Source organism: Martes martes (assembly GCF_963455335.1).
Source record: "Martes martes genome assembly, chromosome: 16".
Lineage (NCBI taxonomy): Eukaryota > Metazoa > Chordata > Mammalia > Carnivora > Mustelidae > Martes > Martes martes.
Genome location: NC_137904.1, coordinates 50,655,710 through 50,675,915, shown reverse-complemented (window position 1 = coordinate 50,675,915; position 20,206 = coordinate 50,655,710). Strand labels below are relative to the sequence as shown.

General features: G+C 53.8%; 2 protein-coding genes across 6 annotated transcripts; one reads left to right on the top strand and one right to left on the bottom strand.

The window, feature by feature from the left end:
* The first annotated feature begins 23 nt into the window (after positions 1 to 23).
* Positions 24 to 16,504, top strand: ICAM2 (intercellular adhesion molecule 2). 5 transcript variants are annotated; one of them, XM_080827441.1, is made up of 5 exons: positions 24 to 190; positions 10,083 to 10,187; positions 11,928 to 12,191; positions 13,547 to 13,867; positions 14,530 to 16,504. In XM_080827441.1, the coding sequence occupies exons 2-5, from the start codon at positions 10,115 to 10,117 to the stop codon at positions 14,676 to 14,678; spliced, it is 807 nt and encodes a 268-aa protein (XP_080683567.1). In that variant the 5' UTR covers positions 24 to 190; positions 10,083 to 10,114; the 3' UTR covers positions 14,679 to 16,504. The 5 variants fall into 5 exon arrangements, with proteins under 5 accessions (XP_080683567.1, XP_080683566.1, XP_080683565.1 ...); XM_080827440.1 differs by having other exon boundaries at positions 41 to 190; positions 11,898 to 12,191; XM_080827439.1 differs by lacking the exon at positions 24 to 190 and adding an exon at positions 442 to 494.
* PRR29 (proline rich 29) lies at positions 15,699 to 18,013 on the bottom strand (the record flags this gene model as incomplete). The annotated part of the gene is made up of 6 exons (XM_080827443.1): positions 15,699 to 15,727; positions 15,903 to 15,979; positions 16,140 to 16,369; positions 17,320 to 17,426; positions 17,602 to 17,677; positions 17,954 to 18,013. The coding sequence occupies 6 exons, from the start codon at positions 18,011 to 18,013 to the stop codon at positions 15,699 to 15,701; spliced, it is 579 nt and encodes a 192-aa protein (XP_080683569.1).
* Between the last annotated feature and the right edge of the window lie 2,193 nt (positions 18,014 to 20,206).

The following is a 20,206-nucleotide window of genomic DNA, read 5'->3' as shown; positions in this document are numbered from 1 at the left end:
ACGTGCAGAGGGAGGGAGGAGTCCGAGTGCACACACGCAGAACCACAGAGACACAGAAGTGGGAGCACATTTTCCCCTTCCACCTCTCCGGGCGCTGGGCTCCGGCTGCCCTGCTTCCTGCAACCCCCCCCCCCCCACCCAGCACAGTCCTCAAATCGGCAGCCAGCCCACTACCACGACGACACGACGGGTAAGGTCACGACTCTCCCTTCCCTCTTGGCAGCATGGAAAGGGTTTCCGACAGACTGTCAGGGCCTCACTTCTAGTCACTTCCCCTCTCTTGGCCTGTTTCCCTGGGAACGGAGAGGAAAGCGGGCAGAGCTCCCCAGAGTTCCTTCTGGGCAGATGTTCCCCGCTGGGTGAAAACCACCCCCATATTGACCTTGCTTTTACGGTTGTTTCCTGTTTTTGTCCTCCCACTTCCTCTCCTGCTCTGCCATCGGGTGACGGATTTAGAAGCATGGGGCTGCCTTCTGGTCGGCGGGCCCATGTGGGTAAGGCTTGAACCATCAGAGCTGTGCTCCGAGCAGACGCAGAGAGAAAGGGATGGTCCCCTTCTTCTTGGGATGGCATCTGGGGTTCCTGATGAATCCTTTTGATAACTTTCTTACTATCGGTCTGACACGGGTTTTGCTAGGTTATTCCTCTTTTACTGCTGCTATAAATGACGTGCTTTCAAAATTATATTATTCTATGTTACTGATAGACATAAAAGCGACTTGGTTTTAGATACTGATCTGAAGCCTAGTTGGCCTGCTAAAATCCCTGGTAATTTTGAATCGCTCGTGAGACCATTCTTTTGGATTTCGACCCAGGCAATCTCATCATATGAAAATGCTGATAGTTTGTCTAGGACTTCTGGAGCAATGTTGAAAATAGCAGAGATAGTGGGCATCCTCCTCTGGGTCCTGCTTTTATAGGAAATGCTCCTAAGATTTACTCATTAAATATAATACATGCACAAGCTTTTTGTAAGTTCTCTTTACCAGCTTAAAGACGTTTCCTTCTAGGGGTGCCTGGCGGGCTCAGTCGGTAGAGCATGTGACTCTCGATCTCGGGGATGTGAGTTCGAGCCCCAATGTTGGATGCAGAGATTACTTAAAAGAAAAAATGGTTTCCTTCTAATCTAAGATCTTTTTCACGAAAGGATATTGAATTTTTTTTCTTCTGGATGATCCTATGTTTTTCTTCTTAAATCTGTTAAGTAAGTTTTTAGTTTGGGCTCCTTTAAAGGCAGAGCCTGGAACAAGGACTTGGGTTCAGGTAGGTTAGTTGAGAGGTGATCCCAGAAAGCCCGGAGTGAAAGAGCAGGGGGACAGAGAGGGGGAGAAAGAAAAGCCGGTTAAAGGTGCATGACTGATGTCGTGGCCACAGGCAAAGGGAGCTTGACTCCCGCTCAGAGAAGCCTGCCAGAGGCCTCCCACAGTCGCCCAAGGAGAACAAGAGGCTGGAGCTCATATCATCCTCTAGCTCATCCCTCACTGGGGGAGGGATGTGTCTTAGGGAACTTCTCTCCCACTTTTGGGAAACACTTAGCAGGCTGATATGTGGCTTCTAAAGCATTGAAGAAGACTGGGAGGCAAGAAACAAAAAGAAACATGGTATAAACTTGAGGCGGGACACTGCAGGGCGAGGTGAGCCTAAGTCTGCATGAAATTATCCACAGTAAGTACTACTGATATCAGAGGAGGGCAGAAGTGATGTGACAGAGCACAAAGTCTTCTTTTTTTCTTTTTTGAAGATTTTATTTATTTATTCGATAGACAGAGATCACAAGTAGGCAGAGAGGCAGGCAGAGAGAGAGAGAGAGAAGAAAGCAGGCTCTCCACTGAGCAGAGAGCCAGATGCAGGGCTCGATCCCAGAACCCCGGGATCATGACCTGAGCCGAAGGCAGAGGCTTAACCCACTGAGCCACCCAGGCGCCCCACAAAGTCTCTATTACCAACATAATAAATGATATCCGTGGATTTTCTTTTATTGTTAAGCCACATCTGCATATCTGAGATAAACTCAATTTGGATATGATGTGTATATTTATACACTGCTACATGTATTTATTTGGTTGGCTAGCATTTTTCGTTTAATTGTTGCATCTATATCCATGAGTGAGACTGGCCTCTAATCTTTCTTTCTCATCCCGCGCTGGTCTCATTTTGATGTTAAGGTGAAGGTTACCCTGGCCTCGTAGAAGGAGTTGTGTTCCTGCTTTTTCCATTCTCAGGGAGGGATTTTAATGAAATTAGAATTGCCTCTACTTAAACTTGTGTAACACCATCTGGACCAGGTGTTTCCTTTGTGGGGCGATTTTAAATTATGGATTCAGCTGGGTTTTTTTTAAGGATTTATTTTATTTATTTATTTGACAGAGAGAGAGCACAAGTAGGCAGAGCAGCAGGCAGAGGGAGAGGGAAAAGCAGGCTCTCCACTGAGCAGGGAGCTGGATGCGGGGCTCACGACCCTGGGATCACAACCCGAGGCGACGGCAGCCGCCCAACCGACCAAGCCACCCAGGCACCCCTGTTTCTTTAGTAGTTATGGAACCATTCAGACTTTTTATGTCTTCTCAAATCAATTTTGGTAAATTTTATCTTTCTAAGATTTGGCCTGCTTTGCTTTTTTTTTTTTTTTTTTTGGCGTAATCATCTACAGTGTTTTAAAATTTTTAATTGTGGTAAAATACACATAACATAAAATGTACCATCTTAACCATTTTTTGGTGTAGAATTGGTTAAGTGCATTCACGTTGTTTGGCAGCTAAGTCCCAGAGTGTTTTCGTCTTGGCAAACTGAAACTATGCCGAGGAAACACGTTCACTTCCCCTCCCCCAATCACTGGCAACCACGTCAACCTTCTGTTTCTGTAGGTTTGTGCTGTCTTCATTGTAATCCTGTAGCTATGTTCCTCTTTTCATTCTGAATAACGAATAACGGCGACTTGTGCCTTCTTTGGTTTGTAAGTAGATTTCCCCAGAGATTTGCCCACACTATGAGCTTCTCCGGAGAACTTTTGGTTTCATAAATCCTGTCTACCATAGTTTTGTTTTCTGTTTTGTTGGGTTTTGCTCCTTATTTTTCCCTTTTGCATTTACTTTGTTGTTCTGTTTACTTTGATTTCTGCCCTAATCTTGATTCCCTTTTGAGTCACTTTTGGGTTTCCTTTGCCGTTCTTTTTCTAACTTCTTGACTACCTACTAAAGATTGAATACTTATTTTTGACTTTTTTTCTAATGCAAGCATTCAAGGCTATCCATTTCCCTTCAAGTGCCACTTCTGATGCATCCCAGACATTTTAATATATGTATCGCTCAATGCGAATATTTTTTTTTAAGATTTTATTTATTTATTTGACAGACAGAGATCATAAGTAGGCAGAGAGGCAGGCAGAGAGAGGGGTGGGGTAGCAGGCTCCCTGCTGAGCAGAGAGCCCAACTCGGGGCTCGATCCCAGGACCCTGGGATCATGACCTGAGCTGAAGGCAGCGACTTAACCCACTGAGCCACCCAGGCACCCCAATGCAAAGATTTTTTGAACGTGTCATTGCAATGTCTTCTGTTGACCTGTGGGTCAGAATACATTTTCACATGACTGAGTATATAAGCCTTTTTTTTTTTTTTGAAGATTTTATTTACTACTTACTTATTTAAGAGAGACAGAGATATGACAGAGATACAACAAAAGAGCATGAGTGGGGAGGAGAGGGAGAAGCAGCCCCCCCTACTGAGCAGGGAGCCCAGTGTGGGACTCACACCCAGGACTCTGGGATCATGACCTGAGCTGAAGGCAGGCACTTAACAGACCATGCCACCCAGGTGCCCTAAAACCTATCTTTTTGAAGAGTTTGTGCTCTCTAATTTAGGTGCGGATCGAGCTTTTAAATTATGTGTTTCAGCTCATCCATTCTTCACACTCTTGTTTGTCGGCTTCATTATTCCTGATTGAGGACATGCATTACAATCCCTTGCTGTAATCATGGTTTGCTCTCTTTCTGGTTCTTTCAAGGTGGATACTTACAAATTTAGAAGAATTCTAACTTTCTGCTGATCTCTCCTTTTAGTCCAGACATTCATGCTACCCCTCATAAGTATTTTTGTCTTAGAAGTTCTCTTTCTCTGATATAAACAGAACTTTCCCAGCTTTCTTTTGGTTAGTGCTCGCTGGGGATAGTCTTTCCCAGCCTTCGACTTTCAACCACTCCATACTCTTATGCCTTAGGTGTGTCTCATAAACACCAGAGAACTAGGTCTTGTGGGGTTTTTTTTTTTTTTTCAGATTTTATTTAATTATTTGAGAGAGAGCGCACGAGCAGTGGGGGAGGGGTAAAGGGAGAGGGATAAGCAGGCTTCCCCGCCAAGCAGTGACCTCCCCCCCCATCCCGCCCCCCCAATGCAGGACTCTATCCCAAGACCCTGGGATCATGCCCTGAGCCGAAGGCAGGCAGACACTCAACCGACTGAGCCACCCAGGGACCCTGGGTTTTGTATTTTCATGTTTTAAAAATCTAATCCGAGTTGAGAATTTAGGAATGACTGAGTCCACAACTTCCACGACACCCTACTGAGTAAGAGTTGAGTTGAAAAATCTGTATTTTCGGGGCACCTGGGTGGCTCAGTGGGTTAAAGCCTCTGCCTTTGGCTCAGGTCATGATCTCAGGGTCCTGGGGTCCTGCTTCCTCCTCTCCCTCTGCCTGCGTCTCTGCCTACTTGTGATCTCTGTCTGTCAAATAAATAAATAAAATCTTAAAAAAAAAATCTGTATTTTCAACAAGTTGGCAAGAACCTAATCCAGAAGTTTCTCTTCTGAGGTTGTGTTTGAGCTACTTTTAAAAATAGAATTTATTTTTTTAGAGTAGTTTTCTCTTCACAGCAAAACACAAAACAGCCCCCATGCATGTGCAGACTCCCCCTTCGTCAACACCCCCCACCAGAGGGGTATGTCTGTTACCTTCAGTGACGCTACACCGGCACTTCGTCAGCACCCGAAGTCCATAATTATATCAGCATTCAGTCTCGGTGTTCGTTCTATGCCCTAAATATCCTCTGTCCTCTGCCTATTCACCCGTCCCTCCATCCCGACTCCGGGCAACCACTGATCTTTCCTAAGTTCTCCTGTCCTCGCTCTTTCACTTATTAGTTCCATGACCTGGGCCTGTCATTAATTCACCTGAGCCCTACTCTCTCCATCGCATAATCAGAATGCAGAATGGTTCCTTATTTTTGTGTGAAAGTAAAGAAAACAATGTATTAAAACCTCGTTCAGTCCCTAGCAGAGAACACACATCAACTAAGTGTTAGTTTCCCATCCCCCCCCTTCTCTTAGAAATCGGATCAAGTTTTGCTGAGAACAGGGTGTGGCTTCCACATCCAATCAGATTCCCCTGCGATGGGGGGGTATCCACCAGAAATCTAAGCAGGGAGGGACACAAGAAGTTACTGCCTTCCAGACCCTCTTTCTCCAACTTGGAAAGTTCCTCCCTTTCTGCTTCCTGTGGGGAGGGTTCCCATCCGTATGTTATCCGTCCTTTCAGTCCAACACCTCTGACCTACATCTGATAAACCATCAGGGCACACTCTGGCTTTAAGCTGTCTGGGAGCTAAAGTGACTCAGAACTCAGTTGCGTGTGCAGGAAAAAGCATGTCGCCAGGGCCCCAGAGGGAATCGCGATCCAGGTCATGCGGGTCACGTGAGACCTTGTGGTTTCCAAGGGAATCGCCCTGAATCCCATTAAAAGTTTGAAGGTTTAGGGGCGCCTGGGTGGCTCAGTGGGTTAAAGCCTCTGCCTTCAGCTTGGGTCATGATCCCAGAATCCTGGGATCGAGCCCCGAATCGGGGTCTCTGCTCGGCGGGGAGCCTGCTTCCTCCTCTCTCTCTGCCTACTTGTGATCTCTGTCTGTCAAATAAATAAATAAAATCTTAAAAAAAAAAAAAAAGTTTGAAGGTTTATAAAGGCGGCAGGCCCAGGCACTATTCCTCTTCCTGGCTGTTCCACTGTGACTGATTTATGAATACAAGGCATTGTCCTTATATAAAATCCAGACACCAGACAGAAATAGGTTCACACAGGGCAAGGATTTTTTTTTAAGATTTTATTTTTTTAATTTTTTAAACATTTTATTTATTTATTTGACAGACAGAAATCACAAGTAGGCAGAGAGGCAGGCAGAGAGAGGGGAGGAAGCAGGCTCCCCGCTGAGCAGAGAGCCTGATGCGGGGCTCAATCCCAGGACCCTGAGATCATGACCTGAGCCGAAGGCAGAGGCTTTAACCCACCGAGCTACCCAGGCGCCCCTAAGATTTTATTTTTAAATAATCTACAGCCAATATAGGGCTTGAACTCATGACCCTGAAATGAAGAGTCCCACGCTCCCACTGACTGGGCCAGCCAGGTGCCCCCTCAGGGCAAGGATTTTAAAAAAATTCTATCTGAAAATCTCTTTCCTTTAACCATAGTTAAATTTTTCATCTTTATTGGGATTATTATAAATCTGGACTTTTTAATACCATCTTCTTAAAAATTTACATTTGTCCCTTTTCTTCCATGCTTTTCTCTTTTAATTTTTTTGACTGAAGCTTGTTTGTTTTCACGCCGTTTCAACCTTCTCTAGGGGTTTAGAGCTTAAGCACTCTCTCTCTGCTGGTTTTTCTTGAAATTTTACCATGCTTGTTATAGCTTAAAGTATATCCTCCCTCCCGAACAATGCACAGTTTAGAAAGCTTTAACTGTAATCCTCTCTTAAATATTATTGCCCAGGATTTTAGTTTTGAACGTTTTAAGACTTCTCAAATTAAATATTATAAATATCACATATTTATTTTCCATATTCATTTGCCAGTTTATTTTCCCGTGCTTCCTTCTTGCATAGAAAACTATCCTGCCATCATTTTTCCTTCTGGACACACATCTTTAAAAATTCCTTTAGTGGAGGTATCTTGAAGGTAAACTCTCTCAGTCTCTGCTTATCTTTCTCTCATCTTGGTTCTTGCAAGACGGAGTGTTTTGTTGGGAACACAAGAGAAGTCACTGGATTAAGACCCAGTCATGACAAAACCCTTCCCCAGCCCTATGAAGAGACGAGTTCACTCCCGAAAACCAACACACCAATCTCCATTCCCCTCAAATGCTCTTACACCTTAACCCTCTCAGCTTTATTGTCCCCTTCACTGGAGAGCTCAGAGACCTAAAGAACATGGCAGGGACTATTTGGTAGTAGAACAGAGCTCCAAGAAGGAGCACCTGAATTTCTTCTCTCATCGACATCATGGTCGGGTTCTTCCTGTCATCCCCGGGCAACTTCTTGGTGACAGGAAGTGTTGGTCTTCCCTCTTCGTTTGGAAGCATCTACCTTGGCCTTTTAGGGTCTGATCGTCAGGCTGCCAAATCCACTTCATTCTTTCTCCCAGAAGGCCTCAGAGCCTCATGCAAGGACAGCCCTTCTGCCCCCAACACCGCCTTCCCAGTCTTCCCCAGAAGTTCCCGGAGGCAGAACGGGGCTCCAAGTAACCCCCATTTCACAAGGACCCTGACTCCCGTGGACAGGTTTGAAGGGCCAGAACCTTCCGGCTTGGAAAGCTTTTTCATTTCTGCCACACAGAATCATCACCAGCCCTGCCACCCAGAGGCCACCTGGCAGCCAGCACGTGACCTGGGACAATTCTGAGTCACCTTCCCTCCACTGAGTCAAGTTCCTTTCTATCAGCTTCTTCACCTGCTGGGGGCATAAGGGCTGACAGCTGCTGGCTTATGGGTGCCTCTGCTAGGATCAGAAAGGGAAGGGCTTGTTCCTACCAGTTCTGGTTCAGAAAGTCCCAGAAAAACCACTGCCCGGGCTTCACTCTGAGGGCCCATCTTTGAGGGATGAAGAGCTCTGGTTGGCCTTGTTAGGTGTTCAGCTCAGCTCCGTGGCCTGGGGGTCAGCAGAGACATCAGCAGGAGAAAGGTACACTGGGCACAAAGAGAAAGATTCCCCCCCCCTCCAATTCAATCTTATCTGGGTTGTACACCAAGACAAACTTCTTCTGTTCATTTACTCATCCATCCATCCCTCCCTCCCTCCTTCCATCCATCCATCCCTCCCTCCGTCCCTACCTCCCTCCATCTATCCTCTTACTGGACAGTTACTCAACATCAACTCTTTGCCAGGTACAACCTACCATATCCGCTCTAGAACAGCAAACAGCTCTAGAATCAGCTTCTGCCCTCACGGGGGGATAGGCCGGCGGGGGGCGGGTGGGGGGACGTTGATGTGTAAGCTATCAGAGGCAAAACCACATTCCCTGGAGATCAAAGAGGAAATGGTGGGTGGGAACAGGGGCTGACCAGCTTAAAGCAAGACCTGTGGGCCCCAGAAGCTTCTGTTGATCACTGGTGGGGATGGAGTCTGGCTGGTCCAGCTGTGCGTGCGATTGGGATTCACAGGCACAGATCCTTCTAGAAGCTGTTTGGAGCTCCCTGGGCACAAGACACACACACACACACACCCCACAACCACCACCACCACCACCATGACCCCCGCCCAGCTCCTCATGGCAAGGCAGGCCCAGCAATTTCCTCTGGCTTTCTGCTCTCTTGCATTTCTCTCTCAAGGGTCTCCTGGGGATGTAGCTTGTAAGAATCCCTCCTCTACCCCTGCTCTCCTCTCACTCATAAAGACTTCACTCTCTCCTAGGGATGTGACCTTGGGCAAGTCAATCACCCTGTGCCTCAGTTTCCCCATTGGTAAGATGGGACGGCGAGAGTACCTACCTCACAGAGATACGCTTATGACAGTGCTGACCCGGAGTCAGTTCACTATTGCATGGTTTTTGTTATAATTTGTGCTGCTGTCGCTCCCCTCATCATTATTACTCTGACCCAGTGGAGACCACAGAGTTTCCAGCCCCGCAGCACCCGCTGTCTGAGCCCTGAGGCCGCACCCTCTGCCTCCCCGTGGGCTGGAGGAGTGTTCCCTGCTGCGCCGCATGGACTAGATCCCGGGCTGGGGTCACAGCTCACTCTTCCTCCATCTTCTCTCTGCCTTGCTCTGAAGCAGTGTGGTCTGGGGACATCCCCGCATCCAGGCTGACCAGCCGCCCTTGCACACCATACACAGTGGTGACAGCCTTTGGCCTCAGCAGCCAAAGAGAAGGACACAACTTCACAACCCAGGACCCTCACAACCCAGGAACAGAGTTGGGCTTGAGCCCTGGAAATGCTGGGGCACCCCTTGATAAAGCAAGGAGACCTACACCTCTCCTGCCTCTCCCAGGCCCTGCTGGTCCCAGGGACTCCTGCTCCTGGGGATTCCCTCAGTAGGTGACAAAGCCTCCCTAGAAATGCACTGTAATGCCTCCCTCCCCGGACCAAGGCTCCCCTGAAGGGTTGGGGGGAGACACCATAAGCCAGGCCCTGGAAATGGAGGCTGGGGGTTTGGGCTACAGCCAGACCAACCCCCATTACCTCTGTCGGTGCCTGGGCTGCTGGGGACTGTCATGGGAGCTCTTCCCTCAAGTTGTCCCTATCGGCTGGGTCAGGGAGGGTTGAGGTCGTGAGCCCGGTGGGTGTGGAGGTTTCAGAAGCTGTGTCAGGGGGCACTGGGGGTGTCCCCTGGAGCGCCTCCAGGGCCTTCCCCGGGTCTCCTTAGAGAAGTCCAGCTCCCGGGCCCGCTTTGTGACGGAGATGGCATGTCCTGGGCAGACCTGATTTCGGATATTCTGTTCCCAAAAGGGAACTCAATAATGTAACCTGTGGGATTGGGGGTTCTCAGGTCTGGGGCTTGTAGGCCTCACTGTCCTTTGTGCACACACAGTGCCCCGAGCCCCATGTGCATGCACAAGCCTCGCACACATGCATGCCTGCCACTCGCCCTGCCCCCTGCTCAGCAGCATGGCGGGAGGCCAGGTTATACCCTGACTTATCGGCTCCCTCCCGGCTTCCTCTGCCTGCGTTCCTGCAGGCCGGGAGCTCTGAGAGCTGGCCTTCCACGTGGCTTCCAGAAGACCTCTCAGATAATGAGAGGAAATGTGGTCATCAGCTCATAGAAGGCTGGGGTTCCGGGCTGCGGCTCTAGGCCACCACTCCCTGACCTGGGTCCACCATCTCCCTCCAGGAGACCCTCGGCTGTTCCCAGCAAGCCTGTGGATGCCACTTGAGATGTCCCCTTTTGGATGCTGGGGTCTGCCCACCGCCCTTCTTGCCCTGTTCTGCTGCCCAGGTGAGCTGGTACCTGGGGTTCCTGACTTGGCACGTGCCAGCCCAAAGTGGGAGCTGCCGGCCCCCTGGCGTCTGGGGTGGGAGGCAGGGCTGGTCCTGAAGTCACTGAGGCTTTGAACACAGTGGTAGCCCACCCTGGGCACTGGATGCCGTGCCGGCCAGGCTTCCCCATGATCCTGGATGGTGGGGGAAAGCTGGCCGGTGGGACAGCAGGCTGAACAGGCCCCATGGCTTCATGGCCTGTGGAAGTGGCAAGTCGTGGAGGCTGAGTGGTGGGCTGTGTGGAGGCCTGAGGCCGGAGGCGATGCTGGGGTTCAAGGGAAGGGGAGGGAATGCCCCAGCTGTTCTTCAGATGTGGCGCAGGGACAGCAGGGGGCAGCAGAGGACATGGCCTTTTGACTACTGTCCAAGGGAGTCCTCCAGGGAGTCAGGGGACTGTGGAGGAAAGTGCTACCGTGTGCTGAGCCTGTTTTGGACAACCTGCCAGGTGCTTTTCAAGGGCTACCTCGTCACAACCCTGCAGGAAAGGGGTTACTAGCCCATTTGACAGATGAAGAAACAGGTTCAGAGAGAGAAAGCACCCTGCCCAGGGTCACACAGCTGGTACATGGCAAACTCAGGATTCAAATCCAGCTCCGTCTACCTGCAAAGCTCCTTTCTTGCCACTTCATTATATGCCACTCGCTGAGGGCTGAGTGGGGACATGCTGGTGTGGAGGGAGCACAGGACAGGCCCAGTTGGTTGAGATCAAGGACCCTCTGAGTGGGAGGTGAGCTCCGAGGACTCAGTCTTGATGCATCAAACACTTCTGAATGTCCGTTGCACACAGGGCATTGTGCTGAGCACTGAGGGAAATCTGGGCCCTACCTTCTAGAAGCTCTACCAGTCATTGGCAAGGTGGTCCCATCACCTTCCTGAACTTCTCTCCCCCTGCCTTCCTCCTTGCTGGGCTCTAGCCCGTCCTGACCTTGCTGTTCCCAAGCACACCAAGCATGCCCTTGACCCAGGGTCTTAACTCCGGGAACACTCCCTGCTCCCCACGTATCTGTGGGGCTCACACCCACCTCTTCCATGTCTTTGCTCAAATGTCGATGCCTTGGTGAGGTCCGGACTGACCACCCTATTAAAATGGCAACTCCCCCCCATTCCTGTCCTGCCCCAGGCACTGATCACTGTCTGACGGGCTGGCTCTCTCACTTGCCGATTATTGTCTGTCTCCTTCATGATAATGGGAGCTCTGCAAGGGCAAGGTTGGGTCTGCTTGGGTCGCTGCTGTGTCACTGGAGCCTAGAACAGGGCCTGGCACACAGCAGGTAATCAAAAAGTATTTGCAGAAGGAAGGAAAGGAGGGAGGGAAGGCCCAGAGGACCCAGTCCACCTCCATCTCTGAGAGGCCTTCATGAAGGGAGGGGGCATTTGGGCTGGGCTTTGAAGGTTGCATAGGATCCCTCTGCATGGAGATGGAGGCTATGCATGGAGAAGACTCATCCAAAGGTGGTGGGCTGGAGGAAGAGCACCCAGAGGCAGGGAGATGGCTGTGGGGCAGCCTCTGCGGCCTAGACCCGGGCAATATGCAAAGCCTTGCCCACAGTCTAGACACAGTCCGTACGCAAGGCCTGAACAAGAGAAGAGTGGCAGGGGGGCCATCTCTGGCCTATCTTCTTGGGCACCTGCCCCGCGATCAGACTGCCAGCAGGGGGCAGGGCAGCAGAGACCTTTGCTGCCCTTTCTGGTCTTCCAGGGTCTGGGGAGGAGTTCGAGGTCCACATGTACCCGGAGCAGCTGGCGGTGGAACCCGGAGGGTCCCAGCTGGTCAACTGTAGCACCAGCTGTGCGAACCCGAAGAACGGTGGCCTGGAGACCACGCTCATCAAGACCCTGAACCAGTCCGGACCCCAGTGGAAGCAGTTCTTGGTCTCCAACATCTCCCAGGACACTGTCGTCCACTGCTACTTCACCTGCTTCGGGAAGCAGAAGTTGAAGAGTCTTAACGTCAGCGTGTACTGTGAGTGCTACCCTGTGGGGCCCTCCTCACCAGGCAGAGCCCGTGTCTGCTGTCTGCAAAGCTACCCTGGGCACTCGCTCTGGCCCCCACCCCCCTGGGCTCCTGGGGTGACAGGGAGCCAGACCCTGCCCGTGGGCTTGGAATCTGTTCACAACCTTCCCTGGCTTCCTTGAGCCTGCTGGCCACACCAGCTCTGCGGCTTGCTCAGAGGACAGTCCAGGCAAGGTTTGCACAGATTTACGAGTCATTTCCCCACCGTGCTCACAGTCTCCTCCCCGCTCAGTAGCAGCCCCATCACCGGACACCCCCTACCCCCCCACAAATAGCAGGGTGCCAACAGAAGGGCCACCATGCTCTCCAGCCACCCCTTTGTCTCACGCAGAGAAGGTAAACGCATCACCTGGTGCTTTTATAGTCCTTTTTCTTTTTTTTAAAGATTTATTTATTTATTTGAGAGAGGTGGGTAGAGAGAGAGGGGAGAGGGAGGGAGAGAGAACCCGGGCCAACTCGGTGCTGAGCGTGGAGCCGGACGCAGGGTTCGATCGCACAAGCCTGAGATCATGAGCTGAGCCGGAACTAAGAGTTGGATGCTTAATCGAATTGACTGAACCACCCAGGCACCCCTGCTTTTATATTCCTGAGGGCCCCTGCCAAATGTGGGACCATCACCCCCACACACACACCTGCACACAGGCCGGGGAGACCTTCCCAGAGGGCAGGATTCTCTCAACATCTCAGCACCAAGGCTATGGCTTGGGTGCTCCCCATGACCAGCATCAGGGGATCCAGTGAAAAGGAACATGTCCTAAATCCAACATATGACCTCGGGGCGAGGGGGGCAGGGTATCCAGGCTACCACTGAGGGTCCTGTTTAATGGACAAGGGATGGCAGGTCTAACTAAGCAAGGCAGGTCGGACTCCAGCCCCCACCCCTTAAGTGAGGACCCCACAACTCTTGGCCCGGTTCCAGTGAGCACTCCCTTTTTAGTCTCAGGACAATTATCCAGCTGTTTGATACGGAAATTTATGTTTGACTTCTGGAAAAGAAGGAGACAGATCCAAATTTTTTTTGTTCCTAGTCGACTGTACAATTTCTGGACCTCCTCTTTGTAGACCCCTGACCACCTCGATTCTTGTCGATTCCAGAAAACATCATGTTGGTAAAACTCCCAGCCCATCCATCCTTCACCTTGAACTGCTTCCTCCTTCCTCTCCTTGTGCTCTAGAGTAGGCCAGGCCCGGGCCCTCCTCCCCATGTCTAGCCAAGGACCTGAAAACACAGCAGTGCCCGGGGCTGGAGGAAGCCTAGGCCTACACCCTCACCCTGACCAGCCCTCCTTCCTCCTTCCCTGCAGACCCTCCCAAGCAAATGCTCCTGAAGATACAGCCCACGTGGGTGGCTGTGGGGAAGTCCTTCACTGTCGAGTGCCACGTGCCAGATGTGAAACCCCTTGAGAGCCTCACTCTCACCCTGCTCCGTGGCAAGGAGACCCTGTGCAACAAGACCTTTACGGAGGAGAAAAATGACACCCAAGGAGCCACGGCTACGCACAAGGGCATGGCTCACAGGGAGGACGGCCGCCACAACTTCTCGTGCCACGCCCGCCTGGATCTGCGGTCTCGCGGCGGGGACATCATTCACCAGGTCTCCGAGCCCCAGATGCTCAAGGTCTATGGTGAGGGGCGCCCCCAGGATGGGAGGGGTGGGAGAGGACAATCGCTTTCTGTTCCTTAGGGGAGGAAAAAGCCTTCAGCACACCCTCTGCCAGCTCAGGGGGCAGGCACCCAGGGACCCCGCACTGAATCCCGGGGCTTCCCTCTCACTCTTCCCCGGAGCTCTCTCTGAGTGCCCAGTTTGGAACTGAACTAGTTGCTTAGCAATGAGTGAACTGCGTGACCTTGACCAAGGCACCCTCCTCTCTCTGGCCATGGCCCCTCTTTGCGTTCAGAGGTTGGGCCCGGAGGTCCCCTGGAGCTCTGCTATTCCGTGGCTCTCGATGGTCAAGGTGTTCCCTGTCTTCGGAGGGTTTGGTAGGAGCTCACTCAGCTCGGCCCAGGGCAGGGCTGGGCTTGGACCACGCTGCCGTCCAGGCCACAGTGGCCAGCATATGCTGGTGCCAAGGGCCGGTGGCAGCCCTCACAGAGGGCTGGCTGGTGGCCCGGACCCCGCCTAACTTTCCCCGAGATCCTACACCGTTGGCCACTCCTCTCTGCAGCCCAGGTGGCTGCAAGACCGATGAGGCGTGGGCAGGTGACAGGCAGACATCTACTCCCCCTTGGGCCCTGCCATCAGGGACCAGGGGACATCTAAGACCCCTGCCCCTTCTTTCCTCCCCAGAGCCCACGCCGGACAACCAGATGGTCGTCATCATCTCCGTTGTGTCGGTGCTGCTGTTCTTGTTTGTGACGTCTATCCTCCTGTGCTTCATCTTGGGCCAGCACTGGCGCCAGAGGCGGATGGGCGCCTACGGGGTACAAGATGCTTAGGTGGGGCCTGAGTCGGGCCTACTGGCACAGCCTACATGAGTGGCACGGCCACGGCGGCAGCAGCCGCTGGAACTCGGCGGGACTCCTCAGGACTGTGGTCTAGCCCTGGCTGCGGGACGGTTACAAGCAGCCGAGGACAATGGGGTCGTTTCCTCTTCTAGTTTGCATATAAACACGTGGACCCAATCCTGTGCCTCCATGTCTTCTCCACAGCCAGGAAAGGCAACCACCGGGCCTGGACTTCTCTCCCCAGAGGTCTCCTAAGCCTCCCTCGACCTTCTCCCCTCACAGGGGCCTCCAGAGCCCCAGCCAGCCCAGGCCCTTGCTGACCAGCCCAGGCACCAGACACCCAACCTCATGGAGCCCTGAGTGACTCATTTCTCCTGAGGGACGCTGGGGGAGACACGCCCTGGCCCAGGAGGGCAGAAAGACGGTCTGTTCCTACTTGGTGCTCGGGGACCTCAGGCCACTCCTGCTTGGAGCAGGACGGCTCTGGCTTCTTTTGGTCAAAAGAGCCAGCTTCCTGCGGCAAGGGTGGGGCCAAGGGAACGGGCTCAGCTCCAGGACCCTCCGAGCCAGGCCTCTCTCCCATCACTCTAGGCCTTCAAAGAGCCTTGCACAACAAAGGCAGTCCTCCCCTCACCTCCTGCTCTGTCTTTAGGCCACCAAAACCCCACAGCACTACCATCCCAGATAGGGGTGAGTGGAGGAGGTCAAGGGAGGGCTCTGGTTCCCAGACCCCCAAGGCCCCCCACCGGCGGCGGCTTCCCAGTTCTGGATGTGCTTAGAGGGGCCTGTGCTCCGGGGCAGAGCTGAGGCCAGTTCAAGGTCTCCATGTGGTGAAGAGGGTTTTGATTCACACAGGAGAGGGCCTGGCTGTGGTTGAGGGGTTGGGGAGGGTTGGGGAGGGCTGCCAGGCATGGGTGCAGAGTCACAGGCTCTAGAGGGGCACTCGGGGGCTCCAGGGCTCTTTCCAGCTCTGCAATGAAGCTGGCAGGGTCCCAGGGCTGGTGTCTGTCCTCATGGTAGGCTCTCGGCATCATAGTAGTCTGGGGAGAGACGGCACCTGTGTCTTGGCTCCCGCCTGCCTAACAAGGCCCCAAGGAGCGAAAGGGAAGGGGACAGGCCAGTGGCCTGCAGCAGTGATGACAGGTGCTCCCCAGCCCCCAACATGGCCCTCCTGACCCATCCCTGGGCCCCACTGCCCACTCACCCTGCCCCTACCTGAAGCGGGGGGTACATCCGCACCCACAGTGCCTGTGGCACTGGGGGGTGGGGGTGGGGGCACGGTCACAGCTCTCCTGACATGGAGGAAAGAAAAGAAAGACCCCCCCGCATCAGAAGTGGTCTCTAGGGCCTTACCCAGAGGTATCTTCACCCACGCCCAGCTCCTAGTGGGCTCTTCCAGCCCCGCCCCCGAGCAGGACCTCGGCAACACCCAGATCCCCTGTCCTCACTTACCCCCCCCTTTTCCGAGAGGCAGGAGGGCAGTGCTGAATCCTGGCTGTGTCCTGCAAGTGGGGCTGATGTGGGGGGAGGGAAGGGGAAGGGACCAGCCAGGGTAGCGAGGGGCCCAGCATAGGCATCGGGCAGGGCAGGTAGTGGTGGTGAATCACCAAAGGCCCTTCCTCCAGGGCTTGCATCTCCTCCTCCTCCTCCTCCTCCTCCTCCTGTTGACCCTCCAGGTAGACCTGGGGATTGGGGGACAAAGGGAGGAGGGAGGATGAAACAGGACCCAGTGTCCCCACCCCCACTTCTCTGTTCCTCTGATTTCCCCAGATGAGCGTCATAAACCGGCTTCCCTTTACTGAGCAGCTACTGTGGGCAAGTCGGGTACTTTGGAGACGTTTTTTCCTTATTTTGCAGGAGGGAAAACTGAGGCTCAGAGAGGTTGAGAAACTTGTCTAAGGTTGCCCGCTAATAAGTGGCTGAGCAGGGACTGGAAGAATCCAGGTATGACTCCAGAGCGGGGTCAGGAGGCCAGGGACCTGCATCTGGCCTTGCCCCCTGCCCCTGGACCCACCAGCCCCATCAGGGAGGTGGGGTGCTCATCCCAGGCGCCCCCTGAAGGCCGGGGTGTGCAGAGGGGCAGCCGCCTCCCCAGCCCGGATGATGGACACAACCTGGCCTCCTCCAAGCGCCAAAATCCTACCTGGCTTTCAAGGACTGGTTCCAAGGTCACCTGCTCCCCTAAGGAGCCCTTCCGCATTCCCCAGTGCACGCGCGCGCTCGTACCTTTCTGCTCTCCCTGTGCCAGTCGGGCAAAGTCGCCTTGTATTCATAGTCATTCATTTATTTTTTTACTTGTTCAACAAATATCACCAGAGCCCCTAGTAAGTGTTCGGCAACCTGCAGACTCTGGGTACAGGGGTGCCTGTCCTTCTGGGCCTGCAGTCTAGTAGGGGGTACATGGCAGGGAGACCTCCTTGAACACAAGACCTGAGTGCTCTGGATTTGCGGACTCCCACTCCATGCTGCTTTGGGGACCTGGCACATAACACGCCAAAGGGACCCACTGGGGACAGCTGCACTGTTGCCTGATTCTTTTTCTCCAGGATCCACCCCAGATGGATCCCCACCCTTGGACTTGCAGGTGGGTGACGCCGGTGGCACACCTGCGCCCCACCCCCAGCTGACGCACCTGCGGGTGGCGAGACGCTGGTCCTGGGTTGAGCGCCATGGCCACCAGCCCGCTCAGCAGCAGCTGGTGCATCTGCGCGTTCTGCAGCAACATCAGTTCCAGCAGGTCTGGCGGGCGGGGGGGAAGGGGGAGTTCAGCAGGCCCGGCTCCCAGGGCCTTACCTCCCCCGCCCCACCCCCCCAACGCCCAGCCCAGGACCGCGCGGGAGGGAGGTGCAGCGAGGACGCCCAGAGAATGTGCGAAGCAGAGTGGGGTACAAGGTGGGTGAGCCCGGAGTCTCACCTTCCTTCAATCCACCCCGCTGCGGGGTTGGCGGTGGGACCGCCCACGCGACGGGCTGCAGGACCGTCACCCAGGGCTGGGGGGAGGGGGAGACTCAGCTCTGCGAGGCCGGCAAGGGATCGGACCAAGTTCTCCCCACCCCCCGCCCCCGTGCACCCCGCGAGTGGCCTCGCCCCGCCGGGCCTCGTTCTCCTCCCTGCCCGCACAGCCTCCCGGTTCCCGGAGTCTCCTGGGCGGCTGGAGTCGCTCTCTGCACCCACCCCACTTCCTCCAGGGTTCCGTCCCTCCGGGGACGGCTCCCCAGTCAGCCAACCCCCCAGGCCTCCCAGGTATAAGCCGGCTCAGCCCTCACCGTCTGGGCGGCACTCTGCGGTGAGGCCTGACCCCAGCTCCCTCCAGTGCCGGAGGCCATGCGGGCACCTGCGGGTCAGAGTTACCTGGGCGACGAGGGCGACGCCAAAGTCTCTTCCCACGCATGCGCAGGTCCCTCCCCGGCGCCGGTGCTCAGGGCTCTCTTTGCTCTCCTCACCTTGGCGGAGGGGTGGCGGAGAACAAGGAGTCCCGAGGACTCCCTGCCCCAGGAGGCCGCTCCCTCTGCGGGATGTCCACCTCCAACACCCCTGCGCCGCGGGGCTCCAAGGTCCTCGCTGTACCTGCCGCCCTGCGCACTTCTGGGCTCATGTTTGTGAGGGAATGAGTGAGGGGCTGGGAATTCCGGCACCAATGCCTTGGTTTTCAGGTCCCAGGATTGGCTAGGATGATGAGTTAAGCTTGGTAGGGAAGGGCAGGTGATTGAAGGCAAGGGGTGTGTTCTCGGTCAGTCTGAATCCGAGGGGCATCCTTTGGGCCAGGAGTGGTTTCTGGAGCAGACCAAGGACGGAAACATCAACCAAGCTCCCAGAAAAGGCTGGGCCCTGGCCAGAAACAGGTGGCTGGCCCCTTGACCGCCCCCCCCCACCCACCCGTGGCTCTTTGCTCCCTCATTCCTGGCTGCTGCTTGGCAGAGGTGGAGAACCCTGGGGAGATCAGCCCCAGTGCCCCCATTATTATCCCACATCCTGGAAAAATGACCAAAGCATGCATTCTTTTGACAGGAAGTTATCAAGGTCTTCTTCGCTTCGGAACAGGTGAGGGGAGAGATCTATTTCGGCAGCTGTGACCATCCTAAGATAGGCCCTGAGCAGCAGTCAAGGAAAATCCAGACAGGAAGCTGGGATTAGCACCCTTGAGTTGCCCTTCCCCCACCCTCTACTTCTATTCAGCTTCTCTTCTCAGGAGTTCTGGTATCTAGAACCACAAAGACCATTCGGACCTCCTCTCTTGTGTCTTAGTCCCTGGGAGGGGGCCTGTGGGCAGAGCTTTAGCTGGGAGTCTTACCACTTCAGTGGCCTTCAACAAGCTGACATCCTGCAATTTGGTGACAGGCCTGGATGGAGTGGGAGGAGCACAGAGGTGCATCTTTCCGCCTTTCCCTCTGCACCCTCATGGCAGTAAGAGGGGCAAAACCAGTCCTCGTGTTTAGCATCAGCAAAACCTTAACCCAGGAGTTGCCTGCAAGGTGCCCTTCTGAACACTGGAGACACAGTGGTGTATTCTGGCTGGGCCCAGCATTGTTGGGAAGTGAAAATGTACTCAGGAGAAGGGAGCGAAAATACGAGGCTCCCGCGGGAGAGACCTAGAAGAAGGGGTCATATAGAGATGAATTGAGCACTGAGGGATAGCGTTTTGAAGCGGACCGCCTTGGGATGGGGCCAAACCGTGTGGGAGAGAGAGAGGGCAGGCCAGGCTGGGGACACAGCCTGGGCAACAGCGTAGGGTCAGGCATCGACGGCCTGTAATGATGCAGTGGCCACCTTGTCTGACTGTGGTGCAGGGTCTGGGCTGAGAGAAATTCCAGCAGCCCAGCCAGAAACAGGTCAGACTCGCAGGCCCAGTCAGGAATTTATGCTGTGCCGTGTGGGTAATAGAGAGCTCTTGGTGCATTCTGAGCAGGACAGAAATGGGGGGTGAAGTGTGCACGGCTATGTTTTAGGAAGATTCAACTTGTTCCTCACATCTTTGTATACAGTTGGTTCCTTAACTCACCTACAGCGTCTCCACCTGGGGATATTTTCTGGCTACAGGTGAGGCAGGCCAGTGACTTCTGGCCAGAAGCAACCCTGATGCACTTGAGGGACAGCAGCTGATGGTAGAGCCCACTGGCCTCAGTGGGACAACTCTGGGAGAATCTTCCCCCCAAAGTCTCTCAACACCCCCAGGTGTCCCAGTTACAACCTACTTACCAAGAGAATATATACTTCACTGGCTTTTTTCCTTCCTCTGTCATTTCTCCATTCCTTCACAGTGAGTGCTTCCTGGGATCTCCTTCCAAATAAACTACTTGCTCCCAAATCCTTGTCTCAGCATGGGTGGTTCAGTGGTAGAATTCTTGCCTGCCAAATCCTTGTCTCAGGCTCTGCTTTTAGGGGAATCCAAACTAAGACTCCAGCTTCCCATTCTCTCTGTCTCTGCCCCTGGGCTGCTAAAAACTCCTGGAAAAGGCAGTCCTAGTAACTCTATGATAGATCTGTGTTCAGTGAAGGAAAATAGCAAAACAGATGCTGAA

Coding starts and splice junctions, on each gene's coding strand:
- ICAM2 (XM_080827438.1), top strand. CDS start 461: ATGGGGCTGCCTTCTGGTCGGCGGGCCCATGTGG. Junction 12,192..13,546: donor TCTTAACGTCAGCGTGTACT/GTGAGTGCTACC, acceptor CCTTCCCTGCAG/ACCCTCCCAAGCAAATGCTC. Junction 13,868..14,529: donor CCAGATGCTCAAGGTCTATG/GTGAGGGGCGCC, acceptor TTTCCTCCCCAG/AGCCCACGCCGGACAACCAG.